This window comes from Suillus fuscotomentosus (assembly GCF_016647785.1).
Source record: "Suillus fuscotomentosus strain FC203 chromosome Unknown F5891scaffold_63, whole genome shotgun sequence".
In the NCBI taxonomy this organism is placed as follows: Eukaryota; Fungi; Basidiomycota; class Agaricomycetes; order Boletales; family Suillaceae; genus Suillus; species Suillus fuscotomentosus.
Genome location: NW_024539575.1, coordinates 107,296 through 125,721, shown reverse-complemented (window position 1 = coordinate 125,721; position 18,426 = coordinate 107,296). Strand labels below are relative to the sequence as shown.

Genomic DNA, 18,426 nt, shown 5'->3' with positions numbered 1-18,426 from the left:
AGTTTTGAGGACTATATTAGAAGCTAGGATGGAAAAGAAGCTCATGTGCCTTGATATGTCTGGTGGCCAGACCAGTGCCTCCATCATTGATTTAACTCTATGAGAAGAGCCAGGCGACAGTTCTGTGATGAATACTTCGGATAATGTAAACATAATTATGATAAAGTATCAGTCATCTCAGCATCATTAGTAGAGTGTATCTGTAAGTCTTCCATATGAAGATCAATAGATTGGTCTTGTTCTACTTGTGTATTGTTCACATATAAAGGTGGAAGGGCTCGAAATTCTTTATAGAAAGAAATTACAAAAGAGTGACATTGAGGCATCTTGTCTGCATTGATGGGTTCATGCTTGATCTAGGTCTGCAAAGATTTTATGGAGATAAAGTGGTTAGTGTCGATGGCCAGCCTTTGGGCTATTCTATCTATGTAGGGATTCTTAGTTTGGCCATCAACAACATCTTACTCTCTCAAATGACTGTTACAATTGATGGTAGGATGAAAGGGATTTGGGAGCCATAGGGACATGATAGGTGATCATTCAAAGCTCCTTGACATAGTGGAGGGTGTATGCATGGCTCTCGAAAAGATACCCAGCGCTTATAACAAGACATCCAAAATGTAGTGTCATGGTGCTGTCGGTCAGTAAGATGGACAGGATTGAGAGAGGACATTTTGAGGGTTAGGTTAGTTAAGCACAAGAAATGGGTTAACTGGTCTCGGGATAGCTAGAAAGGTTGTCTGATTATGCCTTTGGACTGAACATTTAAATTGAGTAATGAAGTATGTATTGAATAACGAGACATCACTCACTTTTTTTAAATGCTCACAGTTGTCACACAGCAGAGTATCTGCTATTGATGCACATGAATGAGCATTTCCAATATAGTGGCCAAATATAGCCTGCATAGCTGTAAGAATATATTGAGTTATCATTCTCCATATACTCATCATTATCTAGAGGATGGTGAAAAGCATTAGCTGACTGTGGAATGTCACTGGTGTCTGTTTGGGAGAGAGTAAGATGATTGACAAAGCATGCAAATATTGCAAAGATGTACCTTTGTCATTGAGGCAATCTAATGCAGGACCATCAGAATATGTGGCCTTCTTTAACAACTTCTCAAACTTGTGGTAATTGGGGCACAGGTGATCAAGTTACACCTTCAAGAAATTCTGGAACCAATTACATATCACATTGCAGTCGTTATGGCAAGCAGTGTATTTAAATTTGCATTGGATGCTGTCCCTCACAGGACACTTTTTTGGTTACACATGTACTGCATGAAGATGAAAATCAGCCTTAGCATGATGGCTATGCAATTAAGCCTCACTTGGTAAGCAAAAATGGTGAGGAATTACTGAATGAAGTTGGGTCTTTTGACTTGAATCCTAGCATCAACCAGAGATGTGGGAGTGAGATCCCTGGTAGCCTTATGTGTGACTGGTGTGTCTAAGGAAATATGAGATAGCATGTTTGAAGGACGAGCATATGTGAGCTTGGACAGATTATCTTCAGGGTCGAGATCCTCATGCACTTTTATTTTGCCCATGGCTCTAATATGCCATTGTTCCTTTGCATAATCACTCTTGTCTAATCAATCCACCACCAGTTGTGCATAATCCCTGTGCCTCCAGAATCACCAACTCCACCTGTGACTTTCGAGAAATGAGACCTTACTCTGTCTGCCAGAACCATTATTGGTCTTGCATATCATAATATGGCATAGTAGAAGTGGCTGAATCACATTTACAGTACACACAGATAATGTTGTTCATAAATGAGCCAAATAAGTGTAAGCAATATTAATTCACAAAAGGACATAACTAGTAATACACCCTTTTCGGTCTCTGAGAGGTATCTAATATAACAATATCACTCTAGATTGTCTGTAGTTGTATCCTTTATAACCTCTCTTTTCAGTCAAGTTTATTCTATACTTTCAGTTCTGCTCCTACACCTCTTGTAAAAATTAAGACAAGTTGTAATAAACATTGCTCTGATGCAAGTGCCCATTTTTCCTGCAGTGAATTTCAAATTTCTGAATTTTCACTTATTCTCACCGGTGAATGTCAAAGTTCAGTATTTGGAAGGCTCTGAGCTCACTTTGGCAATACAATGATGACCATCAACATTTTATAAGGGGGCACAGCACAAACAGACTCTGGCAAATACTTGTGACTGTAATATTGGAATCACCAACAAATTAAGGGGTTGATGAGGTGGTCTATGTAACAGTAGTAATGATTATTCATGAATGAGACACATAGTACTACATGTGGATCCTATACTAGTACAAGTACATTTAAATGAGGCAAGAGTGATGAATAAACCCACTTCTGCAAAACATGTATAACTCAAAATGAACACTCAGTCAAGCAATTTGGTAGATTAGGACTGCTCGCCCTGGAGAGGGCGAGTGGGAGCGAGATCCTTGGGCTAACTATGAAAAAGTGCAAGCAATTAAACTACTAAGCAGCTTCATGGATTTCTGATGCCAGGTCTGAAGCAACAAGTTTCTTCATACAAGGCTAGGGTAGAGAAAGTTAGAATGAATGTTATTAGTGTCCATAAGACTTTCAGTGTCTCCCTGTAATGATGAAAATCTGAAAAGTTGGGAGTGAAAAACACAACAAAGCATGTGAATTTGCCAAACTGACTCCAAGGTCTAGACTAACCTTCATGAGGGAAATTAAGACTAATGACAAGAGTCCCAATCACACCGCAGTGCTGCTGAATGTATTCAATTGGTACCCAAGATGAGACAAAGGGTTGAGCTTAATGATCTACAATCACCATAACAAATGTTAAAATAACTTGAACGACAGGTATTATTTGCATCTTGTTTGCATCTGAACTTAAACTTTGGCACTGGCAGGCCTGCCTCTGAGTCCATACTGTCTGAAACAATAGAGCTTTTGGCCAAAATTTGCCTTACTGTGATGTGTAAAGTTAAAATTGTATAAGTAATTCCAAATGCTGTGGAAATTGGGTTCTCAATGGACTTGGCAGAGTTGAAGACCCTCATCAAAATCTTCCGACTTGTAAGAAGAAGTTCTCCATTGTGAGATATTGCAATGCAGTAAACTGATGTTGGTGTGCCTGTCCTATCTGCCAATGTGACTTTGTGCTCCATAGGCACAGTCTTGTTTTCTAAGGCAGTGACAATGAAGGAGTTTCAGAACTTGAGATGGCCAGCCTGAGTGAATAGATTTTATCAGTGTGACCAGTGCAAGGTTGACAGATCTCGAACCCAATTGAGGCATCCCAAAACTTGATTATTTTTTATATGATTTATTGGCAACTACACAGTGCTTGAAATTCATTGTGAGCAAACAGAACTGAGATCAGCATTACTGGGGCTCCAGACCTAGATGGTCACATTCTAGATGCTAATTTTAGCCTATTTGCAACCAAAGTCGACACAGCTGTAGCATCTCATATAATAACTTGAACTATTCCATCTAAGGAGAAGCACAGGGATCTCACTGTATATTCATGCTTAGTTTTGGTCTAGATGTCAACTCATGGCGCCATGTCAACACTGCATTCAAGCGCAAGCTCAGTCGCTTTGCAGAAAACTCATCAGAAGACAATAAGCAAGATACAGTCTAAACCCTCAAAGTTGGCCATAATAGATCTACTGAAACCAGATATATGGTCTAAGTCCAGACATGCTTGCAGGTGTGCCAGAGGACCTGCTGCCTATATTTCTTCAAGCCAGAACTAATTGGCAGTTGGTGATGCACACCGTTACAGAAGGCCTGCAATTAGCATACATGCTTGCTAGATCCGATGAATTTGAGCATCTGGTAGAATCAGGCAAGTTTGGCTCAGACTTTCAAAAGACAAATTCTCCAGCTGCTGCTGCCATTATTGCTGTACCTCCACAATGTGCATAGGTGATATCATACATGCAAAACCATGTGATAGCCAAAATAAAAGACAAGCTTGTTGCAGGCATAGAATGCAAGGTAGTTGCCCATATTGTGGATGCTCTGGTGCCTGCAGTGGAGAGCATGATAATATCAGTATTCATGCATACTGATTACAATCACAAGACAACAGTGAGGTTTGGTATAGAGAACAAATGTGTAGAAATAAGTGTGAAGCCAATGGCATGTGGGTGGCTGACCATATCCTCCAGGTACCAATGAGTTTACCAGCAGCAAGACTGGGCAGGGTACAATCATTCTAGGCACAACCAGTCACCTTCAGCAGACAGCAACTAGCTTGCAGGTATAAAGTTAAATGCTTTGAATGGTAAGCATAGTACAGATAGGTAGCATAAGCGCAACATACTAAATGAAGTTGTTAGATGCTAATGACCTTGGTAGCAACCTGTCAAAAGCTATCGACATTTTGAGTAGTGAGTAGAGGCTCATAATGACATGCATATACTTACCGCTGGAGTCAAAAGATAATAAACAATACCCTCTGCCGCCACCAAATCAGTTGCTGAAGAACAAAGATTTGATACTGACCAGAAAAAGTTTGTGGACCTTGCACATCCTTCTTAGTGACTAGCAGGCTAATTGATGGTCTTCCCGGCAACAAGACACTGTTCTCTGTGCTCATGTGAGAGACAGATATCATCATAATACTCAGGACTAATGCCATCGAGATCAGGGAGTTGATTAATCGGCCAGAGTTAGAGTATATCATGAAAACTCTAGCTCCATTGAATGCACCAGAGGACATAGTCATCCAGATTGTAGCATGTGAGTAATAGAGATGAATCTCTGATGACAGAGGTCTGGTATTCATGACTTACTTGGAAGATGGTGAAGGTCTTGCAAACAAGGTGAGCAACTTGGCAAATCAGTATGTGCATATATTGATTACAGTATCACAGGCTAGGTGGCCATTCTATACTTCCAGAGCCCAGTAAATCATAGACTGGTATTCAGGCACATATCTGGTCATGATTTGCACAAGTGTGTTCAGCATGGGTAACATTTATCTACACATCTGAGTTGTCATTCACCAGAAGACTCCTTAGAAATGACGAAGATAATTCAGGCTCAAGGAAGAGGTGATAGAGATGGCCGGCCAGTGAGGTGCTATATCTTGCCATTGTTCACCCCTTCTAAAATCACTATTGGACGATGGAAGGTGGACCACAAAGGCCTGTGGTACACGAAGGACTATATATACCATTATGGTTTGAGGTGTTGTTTTCGCTATGGGTTGACCCTCTACATTGACGGCAAGGGAATTAAGTGCAGACAGCATACAGTGGCTCAAAAAAGTGTCCCAATGTTTGTAGCTTTTCACGTAATTGCTATATCATAAGTCAAGACGTGGAAATATGACTAAGCTATAGGAAGATGTCGGAAAGGTCTGCTTCTCAGCTTCATTTCGGTTCCCTATACCGTGGGAAAATAATGACATTATGTGAAGATATGAGTATTTTAATTTGATGACTCATTGGGACACTTTTTTGACTTTGAGTTTAACTAATGTAATCTCTATAATTCTAGTACTGTGTGTGACCTCCTTCTGCCCCAATCACTTCTGCCACTCTTCTAGACATATTGTCTATCAATTTTGGGTATTCCTCTTTGGTGATTCCATCATACTCTGCTGTAACACTGTCTCATAGTTGGAATAACCCCTATGGTGAATTTTGATATGCTATAAGTAATTTCTTGAGTGGTTCTCAGAGGTATTCAATAGGGTTGATGTCTTGGGTCTATGTTGAACATGATAGAATAGTAATATCATGGTCTGCAGGCTATTGGTGGCTGATTTAGAGGTATACTTAGGGTCATTGTCTTATCACAAAACAGTATCTTCTTCATTAACTTATAACTCCTGCATGCTTCTTAGCAGACATTCCTGTCAAATGAGTATTTACTACTCTGTATTCATCCTCCCCTTTGCTTCATAGAAAATTCTCATTCCATTTTATCTCATATAGTCCTATACCATCAAGTTTTCGTCTTGAAACTTAAGGTGTTTATTTAACTTTTCTTTATCTTAATGATTGTCCTATCTATTTTAATACAAATTCCTTGCCATATGATCTCATCCTATTGATTTTAACCATATCTAACTAGATAAACCTCTTTTGGCTATCAGCAGTCTAATATTTGTACTTGAAAGTAGCATTTTGTCTTTTCTTTTTATAGGTTGGAGACAGAAGAATCTGTTTTTCTTGATTATAGCTTTAAGATGGGCTGTCTTGAGAGTCTGTCTGACTATTTGAGTAGAGATAGTCATAGGAATGATGGAAATAATCAATTTAGTCACTTTATTAACATCAGCAGCCTTTTAAATTAGAATATAGTGATTAAGAGATCTTAAGTCTTATAGAGCAACCTTCTAGATTGGCTACCAAATAACTTAAAGACCATGATATTACTATTCTATCATGTTCAACATAGACCCAAGACATCAACCCTATTGAATACCTCTGAGAACCACTCAAGAAATTACTTATAGCATATCAAAATTCACCATAGGGGTTATTCCAACTATGAGACAGTGTTACAGCAGAGTATGATGGAATCACCAAAGAGGAATACCCAAAATTGATAGACAATATGTCTAGAAGAGTGGCAGAAGTGATTGGGGCAGAAAGAGGTCACACACAGTACTAGAATTATAGAGATTACATTAGTTAAACTCAAAGTCAAAAAAGTGTCCCAATGAGTCATCAAATTAAAATACTCATATCTTCACATAATGTCATTATTTTCCCACGGTATAGGGAACCGAAATGAAGCTGAGAAGCAGACCTTTCCGACATCTTCCTATAGCTTAGTCATATTTTCACGTCTTGACTTATGATATAGCAATTACGTGAAAAGCTACAAACATTGGGACACTTTTTTGAGCCACTGTAGAAGCAACCAGCAGTGTTGCATCTGCAAGGTAGACTTTAGGCTGATCATTATCCCAGTTAGGTTCCTACTCCCTTGGAAAAACAGGATACACATGTGTTACCTATGTCCATCACCAGACCCTCTGCACCAGTTCTAAGGACCCTCAACTATCAATAGCGAACCTCAGTCAACAAGTGCATCATTGACCGCCTCTCTAATTTACTCTAGTGATCTATTTGCAAAGGGGCATGAATAGGCCAAAAAGTTAAGGGCAGATAGGCTAGATGAAGTGATGAAGTGAGTGAAGCGCATATGTCAGGGCAGCAGCGCAAAGGTACTTTGGAGTGGTATGAGTAGAGATGTATAAAATTTGGTGAATGAAGGCTCTGGGTGCAGGGTATCACAGCAAAGGGATGTACTCGTTTCTCTGGTATGTAGAGGAATACTTGGAAAGACAGCAGTAGAATAGTATGTGAAATAATATCCATATGTAGGCCCAATTGTCCATGAGAGTGGATTATTGTTACAATGACATTGCCGGACCTTGCCTAGGTCCTGACTGACAGTGGTCTAGAACCGCTATGATTTCACTATGGCCCAGAAGGCCTCCCGATCTTATCATGATGGCTGTATACCTCATGTAGAACTAGACCAACACATGCGATCCCATGTGTTAATGAACCTTTAGGCCGGAGCGCCTCATATACGTATCTGACATAGAAGAGGCGCCTCATGCATCTTATCAGACAAGCAAGGCTTGCCTCACCTCATCTTATCTCTGACTCAGATAGATTCACAATACAGGCTCCTACCGAACCTTATAGTATATGGATGCCTATATAGCCTAGACAGATATCATTGTATTCTTTACTTTGATCTACTTGATCTTAACCCCAGAACATCCTCTCAGAGTGACCCCTAGTCTCTCTGTTTTGATTCTGCACTTCTAAGGCAAGCCGACACTACCTTAGCTGTATATCCATTAGCCCTACAGCTTGACGAGCCGCCGCACTTACCAAGCTTGTCAGAGGATCCCTTGGGCTTCATCCAAGGCTAGAACACTGTCCTTCTATATTTGTGTGACCGCTTAGAGATCTGCCATTCGGCATCAGAAGGCTTGACCTATCCAAGTCGTAACAATTATTAACAGGTGGTTGTATACATGTCATGGTAAAATATGCATGTTGTGAATGGTTATGCACACATTAATTTGAAATTGATAACACAAGTCCCTAGCCATTTCATATGGCTGAATATTCATTAGAGCTGTTTCTGTACTATCAGATTTCTGTGATCTTTGAGACTTTCAGACCTTGCACTAGAGTTAGCTTCTTTGTGTTTTTAACACTCATGGGAGCTGAGCACTGGATGCTGATGCTATCTGCAAATTCTAAGCACCCAGCATTCCAAGGCGAAATGTGTGGTACTTATGACTGGTAACTGGTGACACAACAGGCTAGTGATATAATAGGCTGGTGACATCACAAAGTAACTACTAAGCCAAGCGCAGGTAATATGTTCATGTCTATATGGGCTATCTCTTAACCTTATGTCTCTTGCTGGATGTTGTGAGTTCTATCCATGAATCACATTGTGACTTCGTGAAGATGTGCTGCTTTACGTGATTATTATTGTAGGAGGTGATTGTTTGCACTATAGGAAGGTCGTCTTGAGGCCAACCATCCAATCTGAGGTGGAAATCATAAACTTCTATGATTTTGTCAAGTGACCTCAAAGCCTCCATGTCCATCCTCAACCTGTAACAAGGATGTGCCTTGGAGAGATTTATGAGGGAGGCCAATTCAGCAGTATTTGGTTTTAAACCTTTGATGTACTCGCATAGGGTAGCATGTGCTTTCTGCTGCTGCTCCCAAGTGACCAAAGTATACTGAATCACAAAGAGCTCTGCAAGTGTGAGGATAAGGCTGTTGAGTGGTTTGTGGTCAACAAATACATCGTTCAAAAATTGGATTCTTGAGTTGAGGAACCATCCTGTTTAGGGCATTTAGTAGGCCCTAGGAAAAATGCATTTGGAGCACAAGCAAGTCATGGAAAGCCTGTAAAAATTGATCTTTGAGGGAGGTACTAGGAAAACTTCCATATTTTTCTCAGGATGGGCTCAAACCACTCTGGGATTATCTCTGATTTATATGATCAAACAATAGTAGGAACATTTATATATATACTGGTATTTACATAATAATAAAATATATGGAGTAGGAGAAGGGGGAGGACCATGTGTATCTCAACAACCTGATTTTTTCTGGACAAACAGGCTTGACCATCTTGTTTAGAGGAATTAATAGCCCCCAGTAAGAATACTCTTGAAGTCCTGGCAAGTCATGTGAAGCCTAAAAAAATTGATCTCTGAGGGGGGATATTAGGCAAACTCACACATCACATTCCATATTGGTTTTAAACACTCTGAAACCATCCACAATCTATTAGTATTGTCATTAAACACCAGGAAGAGCCTTCGGTACATCAGTATTCATATGAAATCATGATTGTTGGTGGAGTAGGTAGGGGAAGAGGGTAGCATGACTCTGAAACATAATTTTTTTAGACCTAATTAGCATTGCCATCACATTCAGATCCATCAATAAGCTCTGTATCAAATGCTATTTGCACCCATATAAGTCAAATGGAGGCTGAAAATTTTGATCATTAGGTGAGGCAGTATGACAGGGGTGATACTGCTTACAAAAGCAAAAGTGGTGGTCTTGGGCAAATTTATAACAACACTTTGACTTATTAAATTTATGTTGCTACTGAATATAACATATATGGATCAATTACCTTTGTAATGAGTCTGAGATCAAGCCATGTGAGTTATATGGCCTGAAACAATAGACCTTAGGTTGGGGAACTCAGCATTATAGACATCCATGACTTTTGAACATGATTTTTTGGAACAAAAAAATTATTACCATTACATTCATAGGGCTCAGATACCTCAAATGACAGCTCTATTTGAAGCCAAGCAAAGCTAATGGAGGCTGAAAAATCCATCATTGAGTGAGGGGTGACCCTGCTTACATAAACAACATGGGGTCATAGCATGACTTGGATAGTCAAATTTGAACCATGATAACAGGTGAGGTACATTTTCAATTATACCAGCTTCATTGACCCAAATAATCCATGACAGGATATATGGCTTGAAATACAATGGTATTACCAGAGGATTGACTTAGAAGATGAGGGCATGGAGGAGAAGATATTCAGTGTCTACTCAATGTGGTTGATAACTCTATTAACACACCCAAAGGCCTGAACCATTGGAAAACCTTATATCCAATGGATAACTCCTTACAGCACAAAATACTGACAAGTTTCTAGAGATCTTTGGGATAGTGGAGATGATGGCCATCTGCCAAGAGTTATTGGTGGACTGTGATGCCATGCACTTTACACATCCTGTAAGAGAAAAGACTGCATAGTTGAATATGGACAGACTCTTGGGATTTGCAAACAGATTGCTGATACCATTATGTGAGACATTGATACACATCTTGCAACACATATTATGGTCACAGTGGATATTCAATGCGAGAATATTGTAGAGATTCCCTCCTTGCCTCACAGCAATGCAATGCCAGATCATGGTGGACCAACCAAGACCATCTCGCTATTTCCAACTCAAGCTATATTGAGCAGGTACCCATGAACGATTCCTAGAATATGTATGATTTCAGATTGTCAGCCCCTGCACATAGTATGTGCGATAATCCAAGTTTACCCCACTCTAAAGAATACCCATATGAAGACCATATGGTATGTCCATCAGTCATTTATCCTGCAATATGTTCATAATAAATTGAATCTATTCCTTATGTAAGATTAATTATGATTTTGACTTGACACTAGAAGTTGATGCTCATCATTCTGGTGATAAATCCCATATTTCAACCATTCTTATAGAACCTTCAAGCATGCCAGAGACATGTATGTATATCTCATATTTTCAGTGATACCTATGTACTCAGTCTGATATGCATCACTAATCCTTCCAACAATCATCACGAACCCATCAATCATGAGCTGGTGCAGCAAGCCAGCAAGCTTCTACAATCGCCTCCCTTAAAGTCACGATTATGTGATCAGAAGAAGGTTCAGCTCACAAAGTCACTTGCTGGATCTCATCAGAACCAAGGTTTGTCAAAGCTTGGTCGACCAATCATATTTGCTGCCAAAAGGTGTGCAATAAAGGGAAAAACCACCGATGTGTCCCACAGGTCGACATTCGACCATTATACAATCGAAGATCTCCTTGCAGAGTCTTGGATAGGGAAGTATAGCATTGTGTCATCTGTAGGTGTATTCTACAATGTATTCATACATACATTTTACTGAAATGATGAACTAGATTGAGTCCTTTCTTATGGATCCTATAAAACTTGATTTTGTGCAATCTACTATGGCATTCAATCACAATTCCTGGCTAGCCATCACTGTACATGTCGCATCACTGCTTCGCCACAAATGCATGCTCCATACCATGAGAAAAATGGTGATGTGATTTATGGTGATTGAATTATGGATCGAGGATATTGCTATTCAGTGTAATGAGCTAGTTCAGAATCATGGTGGACACTCAGTCTTTTCCCCATTGGTTATAAAAATCATCTTCAACATTATTCTGTCATGCTTACTAGATTATCAGGCTCATTATGTGATTATTGAACTATCAAGCCATGCATTATTGCACCAACTTTGGGTGAAGTCATGCTTGACTTGTGGACCATTCTACTAGAGTGATGATGAGATTTCTTCAATCAGACTCATGGTCTATGACATCCGTGATTTGCCATCTCCTACATGTGTCTTGTTCAGATGATAAAGACCCATATGCCCCTGCGCTTTGGATCCTATCATCAGTTATGATAGAACATTTGAGCGCTCCTTAAAGTTATAGCAATACATGTAACAAGTGAAATTAAATATCAGTACCACACAGATAGCTTTACAGGCCTGCCCTTGTTACATGAGACATCCTGCATAGTCTCAGAAGGTCTGTTGCTTCAGCGGATAGCAAGATCAGTCAAACCTACAACTTGGCTGCAAACTCACCGCTGGTAGTTACTCTTAAGTACATCACACATATTGTACTTGATGTTGGATACAAATTTGCCATGGATATCTCTTGTGAATGACATGTACAATGAAATACTGGTAGATGACGCTGAGGAGCAGGGCAAAGTCATACATGCCATAGAAGATATGGCTATTGACAGTGATGGTGTTCTGTTGGACAATATGCTACCAGATATGTCCAGAGATGAATTCAAGTGCAAGCAAACATCCTCTCATGCATCTCCACCAAAGGTAAGTCAACCAATGTTAATTTATATGCTGGGAATTCATACATACCAGAAGGACAGTGGTCATGGACCATCTAAGCATCTGAAGGAAGTCATTGCAGTACAATTGATCTCTACTCCTCCTGTCATAACATTGACCGTGTTAGGCCCATCAACCGTCGTAGTCCCACCAACTGTCTTAGTGCCAGCGACACAGGATCCTAAGGGTGCAAATGGTGAAATTGAGAACAATGGTAACTTGAATATATATGATGATGATGATGATGATGATGATGATGATGATGATGATGATGATGATGATGATGATGATGATGATGATGATGATGATGATGATGATGATGATGATGATGATGATGATGATGATGATGATGATGATGATGATGATGATGATGATGATGATGATGATGATGATGATGATGATGATGATGATGATGATGATGATGATGATGATGCTGTGAGAGATCTCATCAAAGATGAAGAATTGTTCCCCTCTCCTCCTCCTGATCCCCCATCCATGGCCAAATCAGGTGCTGCTATTGAATTGTCGTCAATCACTGCAGATGCTGATGTGAGTACATCTATCTCTTGTTGATTTATATCACTAATTCTATAGCACCGGCTTGTCACACCTTCTGGTTAACGATGTCATTGCATGATTTTCAACTCAGTCGTTATATGTATCACTCACAGTCATATACACATACCAATGTCACATGTACAGATGTTATCAGTTTATATGCAAATCACTTCTATATATGACAATGTTGGAACAAATGCTTTATGAAATACTGTATATCCTTAGACATCTGTCCCTCCAGTCCTGTTATGGAAGCTTAGCACAATGAATTCCATATTTTGTGTTGCTGTGAATTTTGGAGCATGTCCACAAAAAGTCATTTATTATGACTGTGACCAATTTTATACTCCGAACACACTTTGATCAAAGAGTGAATACCAATATTATTACTGAATTGGGTAAGCTACATTACTTTTGCTCGACCTATCAATGTCTTGATCTATTCCACATCTCTGTAATGTCGTCTCAAATGGTTGACCTAACATCAGGTCTTTTGGGAAAACAAGTCCTGATAGAAAGCAACATCTTGAAATGGAAGAATAATCATATCACCATCCTTCCTACACTTTTTACTGATGATAATGTTAATGTTTGTGATTCTGTCAACATTCAAATCATCAGATTTATGGCCCAGTTTCCACCCTTACTACCTTCTTCAAAGCACATTTTGCATTTAGATGGATATTCACTCACACATAAAGATATCTCAGATATCATTAAGACTGTGCTTAGGTCCAATATTTCTGTTGTTTCTCAGAGGTGTGGCACATGAAGAATTGGATTGTGACCCATCGGCAAGATACTTGTATAAATTGTTTGCCATTTCTCCAAAATGTCCCATCTGCATTCATGGTCAGCCTTTCTTTCAAATATGATATTGTTCTTAATATTTAGTAAGGCTGTAGATGTAATGCTGTGATCCATGGATCATGTCAACCCCATAATCCAGGGCACGATAGAGTCTTTCTTTCACTCAATGAACAACCCGACAAGTATACAATGTATCCTTGATCTTCCAATGGCACAGACATCACTTCTGAGAGCTCTCCAGTAAGTTTATCAATTACCTATGCCAATATATATTCCTCTTCTGACAATCATCAAGAAATTTGGATCATGACATTATCCATGGTTGGAATCAAAGTACTCACACTATTCCGATCATGTCAAATGTTCATCCTGAAAACTTTACGATAAAGGGATGGAGAATGGCGCATCACACTGGATTTTTTATGTATCCACATCATGATGCTAAGGGAACATTGACGTGGGTCAGGATGGAAGTCAGGGTCAAATTCTGGGTGGTATTCCAGCCAAAGGATCGGCACGACAATTAGAGCCACATTCAAAATATTGCAACATGGCTTGTGAACTTTGTGGAGAACAAGGCCTGGTTGAAGAAAAACTGTGATGCTGAGTTAATAACACTTTGTGCTGGGGACATGCTGTAAGTCAATATCATTGTGTGCCATATTTATCTCTGACCACAAGCACTTTCAGTATACAACTGCCTTGCACAATGTATGCAGTCTATACTCCAGTGGCATCCTTCACTACAGGAGGCCATTTCTATCACTATTCATGCATGCATCTTACTGAGCTCACCTGATATACCATCATCGAAGTAGCAGACTTAATGATAAACCAAGTTCTCGACCATGCATTAGAGACTCTTCCTTACATGGAAATCACAATTACATATCTGTCATCGACAATATGTGCATAGTCATTTAGTACATTAATAACTGACACTGACAGACACTTTAGCTCTATACAAGCAGCCATTGCTTAGTCTTTGTATCATGGTCATCAAGTCTAAGCAATATTGTACAAAAGGAGGTCATAAAAAGGCTGTGTGTGATACAGAGACAGCTCAGCCCAGTATTCACATGTTGGACATCGTACTTCAGCATTTAGAAAGGTATCAATGAGTGTCAGCATCTCACATACTATACCAGGGCAATCAGTTCATACCTAGAGATCTTGTGGACAGGAAGATGCTTGACCTTGACCTGACACAATATCTAGAGATGTAAAATGGTTTGGAAGAGATGTTAATATGTGTTGCTGTATTACTACTCCAAGTGGGATTTTAGACAGTATAAATTGCGTGTACTTAGGACTACTTACTATACTTCCCTCATACTGTATACCTCACACCATAGGTTTACCTTTGAAGTAGTCCCTAGTAGTGCGCACTTTTAGCCCCTATTAGGTTCCTTATACCTCTCTATACCTAGGATCCCTTACCTCACAATATACCTTTGCCCTCACTCCTGTGAAACCTCATTCCTTAAACCTCCCTATACCTTGTCCACTCTTTTCTGTGCTTTCCGCACCTTTGGCCGCATGTTCCCATGTCTTGGATAACCTGAGATACATTCCTATACCTCATGCATATCTGTCCGCTATTTTCCCATTGTAGAAACAACAATACAGCAAGGCAAGAACGAGGCTCCTGGCTGTATCTGTAAATATTGTAGGTCGCACATTGCCTAGTCTGCTATACTTGAGAAGACAAGTGCATTCAACCCTAAAGGGGAAGCGAGTACAGCAAAGATCTAGAGGTAAGCGCTGAAAGCGCTACTGGTCGGCCAATGCGAGGTGCATGCAAGGCACAAAGGCGCGGGAATGCGCGCACGTAAGGTGTGAAGTGCGGGAAAGTGCGCACAGATATGCAGAAATGAGAGAGACTAAGCTTAAGTGATGATATGATGTAAGACAAGAGAAGAGAGATGCGAAGTGTAGACAAATAGATTTCTACTAAGTAGTAAGTGGGTAGTAACTTGTAAGTGAGTGCCAAAGTGAAGTAAAAGTCATGTGATAGTATGTACTGCTGGCGCTTATATAGTGAGCCTAAGCGCTGTCATGCAGAGCATTAGAGGGTAATGGGACATTTGAGAGATATGCCGCACTAGGCAGTACATAAGTCCATCATAGAAATTCTTAACTTACATATAATGTATGAGCTACTATACCAAGCCCACTAGAGAAATTCCCAGGTTATATATATGCTCATATTGGGAATTTCCAAATCACATATATTCTCATGTCACGAACTCCCAGACCATATATTCTACAGATGAGAATTCCCAGCCAACATATATTTTGAGGTTGGGAATTCTCTGCCAATATATTCTGAAGTTAGAAATACTAAGCCAACATATATTCCAATGCTGGGAAATCCCAGACCACATATATTCTATAGTTGGAAATTCCTAGCCAACATATATTCTGAGGTTGGGAAGTCCTAGACTATATGTTCTATAGTTGGGAATTTCTAGCTAACACATATATTTCATTTGAATGACCTACATGTCATAAGGAAGAATATATATAATATTGTTAATACTATTTTTTTGCATTTTAGTACCTACTGTGGGAATATCTCCACGACATCCAAAATACTACCTCACATGTCAGAAACATTGTTATAATTCATATAATTTTGCAATTTTGACTATTAATATCATAGTAATTCAATTTTGTTATTCTTCCTAAGATCATTACCTCATATCAGGAACATTGCCCTAACTAATATAATTTCACAATTTTGACTGCTTTCTGTGAGAATTTCCCCACAACACCCAAAACATCAGCTTATTTTAATAATACTTTAAAATCTTAATCTTTCTATGTCATTTCTGCTCTCCACTCCACTACTAATACCTATCCCTCATGTGTAAGTAATGATATATGTTATATATGTATAATAGAACACAATAGAATAGTTTTTTTTTGGTATATATCTAGTATTTTAAAGTTTGGTCCAGTCTAGTTTTTTGACCCTATTTGGAGGCAACTGGACTGTTATATCCCATATTCTGGACCTACATCCGGCAATGTTCCTACACCTCATGTGGACCTCTGGATCCCTGTATCTCTATATCTCAGACGTCCATACCTCTGCAGCTAGCCTGCATCATTTGTCCTTTGTCCCATCACTCTAATATTATATCTCATATATCCATGCTTCTCATCTGGACCTCAAATCCAATCTGATCTAATGTGTAGATCTGCTTCTGATCTGATATATAATAAGCTTCTTAATTCAATTCCTGTTCATGGAATGTTAACACAGCCTATTTGATATTCCTTGTTTCCGGTATCTTGGTTATACTTACTACTGGTATGCTTACTGAATTAACCTATGCTTCATACATAGCCTTGGACCTTTGCTTATTGATTTTTCTGATAGTTACTTAGTATATACACTCTTATATATGTCCTGTAGTTCCTGAGTCTAAATATCATATTAGTCCTTGCACTCATCTTCACTCTAAATCCTAATACTAGTTCTTTCTTTCTGAATATCCACCTTAGGTCTAGGGAGAAATTCTCTAGGCCAGAGCTCTGCTCCTCTGCTCCTTCATTCCCCTGAAGTTTCTGGAAGTCCCTCCATATCTTTTCCATAGTTCCCCAGACCCATTCTGCTTTAGACTTTGTCCTTGCAGTCTTTCCTCTGTTTTCTTCTACTCTAGACAAGTTCTGAGTAGCCATTACATGTATCTGTATCAGGACGAAACCTCCATTGTAATTCCCGGAAGTTCCTTCAAAAATTTTCCGCACTCAACTGGAAGTTACTTGCACTCATCTGGAAAGTCCTTCCAAAGTTTCCTGCGCCCTTTGGAAGTCCTTTGGACTTCCTTAGACTTTCTCCATACATCAATTTGAAATTAAGGGCATATACTTGGGTAAGGGGTGCAGTGCACAAGCTGAAGCCAAGCCCCTCAGAATCAGTCCTACCCTCTGTGCACGGTCTTAACAGGACCAGGACCAATATGATACTTGGACCTACATTAGGTGGAAACAAATATCTTTTGATACTGGTGTCAAGACCTATAGGAAGTTACAAGTTCCATATCATTCCTATTTCATCCAGCAACAAGTTCTTCTTGGACATCTCTCATCTGACAATCACCTGCTCACAGGTCCACTTCTCTGTACCATCCATCCATGTCCTTTCCATATCCACCAAACTCCGCTGGTGCGTATTCATTTTCTCTTTCAGTTTGACTAATAGATAGTAGGGCGCATTACATGTATTCCCATATTCTGTTCTGCGCACATTCAGATTACATATTACTTATCTGCCTCATTCTTCATTGCTACAGTTCTCACCTACAGGTTCTGGATGCTCATGTAGTAGGATAAAATCTCACACGCTATATACAGTACAGTACTTCCCTTCCCTTGGATGGTATCTTTGATTTGTGGAGTCACTTAGACACTCTTAATACCTTTGATCAATTGTTGAGCTTTGATTCACCCTCACTTTGAATCCATGCATTCTTGACCGCTCTGAGTATGTGCCTCTAAGATTCCTTACCTAGGCTCTATGCAGACCCAAATCTTTTTCAAGTTCTGACTGAGCATCTCATACCTAGTTATACCTTGGCCATAAACCTCATCTATACCTAGCTGCTACCTGCAGAACCACACTTTACCTAGTATCTATCGCTTCTTACCTAGATACCTCTCGCTTTTGCTCATTTCTCATCGCACCTTCACTGGATCCATGTTCTCACCTTTGCTCTCACCATTAGCTTCACTTTCCACAATTACACTCATTCTTCAGTATTCTGCATTTGCTCTCTTCACATTTTATTTGAAGGAAGTGCTTCATAGCAATCCTTCTGAGTCGATATAGCACACCTCCATACAGTAGGATCTTATTATGCTCTAGCTTACTTGC

At 39.5% G+C, this 18,426-nt stretch overlaps 2 protein-coding genes across 2 annotated transcripts; both read left to right on the top strand.

Moving 5' to 3' along the window:
• Nucleotides 1-3,674: 3,674 nt before the first annotated feature.
• F5891DRAFT_984020 (uncharacterized protein) lies at nt 3,675-5,059 on the top strand (the record flags this gene model as incomplete). Its single annotated transcript, XM_041377392.1, has 9 exons — nt 3,675-3,894; nt 3,934-4,122; nt 4,148-4,239; nt 4,312-4,369; nt 4,521-4,578; nt 4,609-4,721; nt 4,755-4,804; nt 4,861-4,937; nt 5,023-5,059. The coding sequence occupies 9 exons, from the start codon at nt 3,675-3,677 to the stop codon at nt 5,057-5,059; spliced, it is 894 nt and encodes a 297-aa protein (XP_041221292.1).
• A 6,928-nt stretch (nt 5,060-11,987) lies between these two features.
• Nucleotides 11,988-12,794, top strand: F5891DRAFT_1193889 (uncharacterized protein; the record flags this gene model as incomplete). The annotated part of the gene is made up of 3 exons (XM_041367843.1): nt 11,988-12,158; nt 12,207-12,722; nt 12,768-12,794. 3 exons carry the CDS (start codon nt 11,988-11,990, stop codon nt 12,792-12,794), a joined length of 714 nt encoding a protein of 237 aa, XP_041221291.1.
• Nucleotides 12,795-18,426: the final 5,632 nt, after the last annotated feature.